The sequence below is a fragment of the Haplochromis burtoni genome, unplaced genomic scaffold, assembly GCF_018398535.1.
Source record: "Haplochromis burtoni strain Fernald_Lab_line unplaced genomic scaffold, NCSU_Asbu1 Contig_58, whole genome shotgun sequence".
In the NCBI taxonomy this organism is placed as follows: Eukaryota; Metazoa; Chordata; class Actinopteri; order Cichliformes; family Cichlidae; genus Haplochromis; species Haplochromis burtoni.
In genome coordinates, this window is record NW_024582419.1 from 2,293,798 (window position 1) to 2,296,305 (window position 2,508).

A 2,508-nucleotide genomic window follows, 5' to 3' on the forward strand; every position below is an offset into this window, starting at 1 on the left:
CCCCCCTTCTCACCGTCTCTTCTCCCCTTTGGTTTTCTTTCTCTCTCTCCCCCTCTTTCTCTCATTCATTCCCCCTGTCCTATTTATTAAAAAAAAAAAAAAAATGACAAAGGATGAACTGAAGCTCTGCCATCACGTAATGTCGCATACTGCTGTTTCTGATGTCATTTAAGAAAAAGAAAAAAAAAATGCCAAACAAAGTAATGAGAAAAAGAATACAGTGCCTGAATACAACACTGTGAAGAAGCCTTGAGGAACTCTTAATTTCTTCATCCTTTGCTTGAACAATGGGAAATGGGTGCCATGATTAACTGAAACGTGGAAACATACAAGGAAATACAGCACACAAGACAAACAGCTGATTCTGTACAATACTAACGAGGTTGTAAGTCAATTTTTGGTATGACCGTTTAAAGCAGTCTTCATGAATAGTTCTCCAGGCTTCTTGATGGACATTCAAAGCTTTTCCTTGGATGTTGGCTACCTTTCGTTCTGTGCTCCATCAAGATGATCCCAGACTGCTTAAATAATATTGATGCCCAGGCTCTGGGGAAGCTCTTTTGCTGCATTGACAGTGTGTTGGTGTTTACTGTCATGCTGGTGTCAATCAGAAGCTTTCCTGATGGTATTGCATGGTGGATTAAAATCTGATGGTACTTTTCAGTGTTTATAATCCCATCAATTTTGATAAGATCTCCAACATAACTGACTCTAATGCACCCCCAAACTACGACAGAGCCTCGGCCATGTTTTACAGATGTCCGTAGAAACTGACTGTTGTATCCCTCTCCTGACCTCCTTGTACATATTGACAACAATTGGAACTAACTTTGGCGTACCTCAGCCATTTCTCCCAGTTTTCCTTCTTTAAAAAATGGCTTCTTGACAGCCATCTGTCTACTGAGACCATTTCTGATGAGGCTTTAGTTAATCGCCATTAAACACCATTTTGTCTGTCCAACTGTGTTATCTTTGGCATTTGCCATATATTCAGCAAAAGAAATGAAAAAAAAGAAGAAGATGTGTTTTCATGTTACAGGCTGTTAGTAACAAAGTGCCTAAAGATAAAATTGAACCTCCTAGGACCTCGCATCCACATATGTGGACATCACATTTTGGGTTGCCTAAACTAAAATAATACATTTTGCTCTACAAGGGCCTGATATCCACTTCAAAGGACATTATACCGCCACTGTCCTATCAAAATTTAAAGCAAGCTGAACATGATTAAATTTTAATTAAATCATGTTCCGCTTGCTTTTTTCCTCCCCCTTGTCTCCAAAAGCAAACAAAGGCTTTTATCATCACATTAAGAGACAAAGATTTTCATTATATTAAAATGATTTTAACAGCGAAAGAAACTTTTACCTACAGCTCAAACAGAAACAGTCATCAGATTAAAAAAAAAAACAACAACACTTTTTGCAATAAAATTCAAATCAGAATGCAAAATAAAAGCCCTCTATGTTAGAAAAAACGATTCTAAAAACTAAAAGTCTTATAAAAGAGGGATGTGCCCTTAAATCACTAGCTTTGCAAAAACTGGCAAAAACCTGCAGCAGCTGGTCGTTAAGTAAATCTCATTAGTGTCCAAACAGCCCCAACAAAGAGCAGCAGGATGGAGCCTTATATGTGCTAATAATTACAGTCACCATTATTTTTATAGCAAACTAAAGTGAGAGACCACCTGTGTTTACAGAGTGTTACACTGTACACTAAATGTGGCTATTTTGGAGAAAAACGTATTTCCAGACTCCCAAGGTTCAAAGCATACATTGATATAGTTCGATATTATTCTAGCTGACTTTCAAGCAGCCTGTTCAAAATGGAGCTGCCACAAGAGCTCTAAATTACTGTTTTTGAGAGACTTTGGGAAGGAAAGGGCTTAAAAAGGAAAGACTTTAATAAAAGGACACATACATCTTCATCACACGTCAGTTAGACGCCAACACTAATAAAATACATCTTCCACGTACCTTTTTCCTGGTGGCACAAGCACGCTGTCGAGGGCCATGACCTGCTGCCTGCCCTGCGTGTCATGAGAGATCCGCCGCGCTGTTTTTGTTGTTTTGGTGATGACACAGTCCATATCACCTCTGATGTGCCAGGAGATGACCCACGCAGCGGCATCATCCTGCACGAGAGCCAGGTGGCCAACCTGCATTCAAAAATTAGAGGATAAACACATCTCCAGAAAATTCATCTCAAAACAAGTACTGAATCTTTAAAAGAAAAAAAGAAAGTTACCATTCCCAAAACATCTGCCTGTCCCCTAAAGTTGTCACGGACGGAGAAAACTCGTCGGGACACTTTCTGAATTGCTTCTGCTTCAGTAGTCTTCTTTTTTATTAGTGTATCAATATGTTGTGCCTACAGATACATAAGAAATGTGATTTCCAGTTCAGTTTAAAAAAGAAGAAGGAAAAAAAGTTGAGTGTGGATGGACATAATAACTTACAGATATGGGATGAGGGATTGTCACTTTCCTCTGGCGCAGCTCGTTTTTAA

General features: G+C 39.0%; 1 protein-coding gene across 1 annotated transcript in view; it reads right to left on the reverse strand.

The window, feature by feature from the left end:
• Positions 1 to 1,495: 1,495 nt before the first annotated feature.
• The window catches only part of LOC106633202 (structural maintenance of chromosomes flexible hinge domain-containing protein 1), a gene marked incomplete in the record, with an annotated part of 4,401 nt that continues 3,388 nt past the window's right edge, over positions 1,496 to 2,508 (reverse strand). The window contains 3 exon segments of the mRNA XM_014333629.2: positions 1,496 to 2,158; positions 2,248 to 2,370; positions 2,459 to 2,508. Of these exon segments, the coding sequence (XP_014189115.1) occupies positions 1,952 to 2,158; positions 2,248 to 2,370; positions 2,459 to 2,508 (380 nt within the window).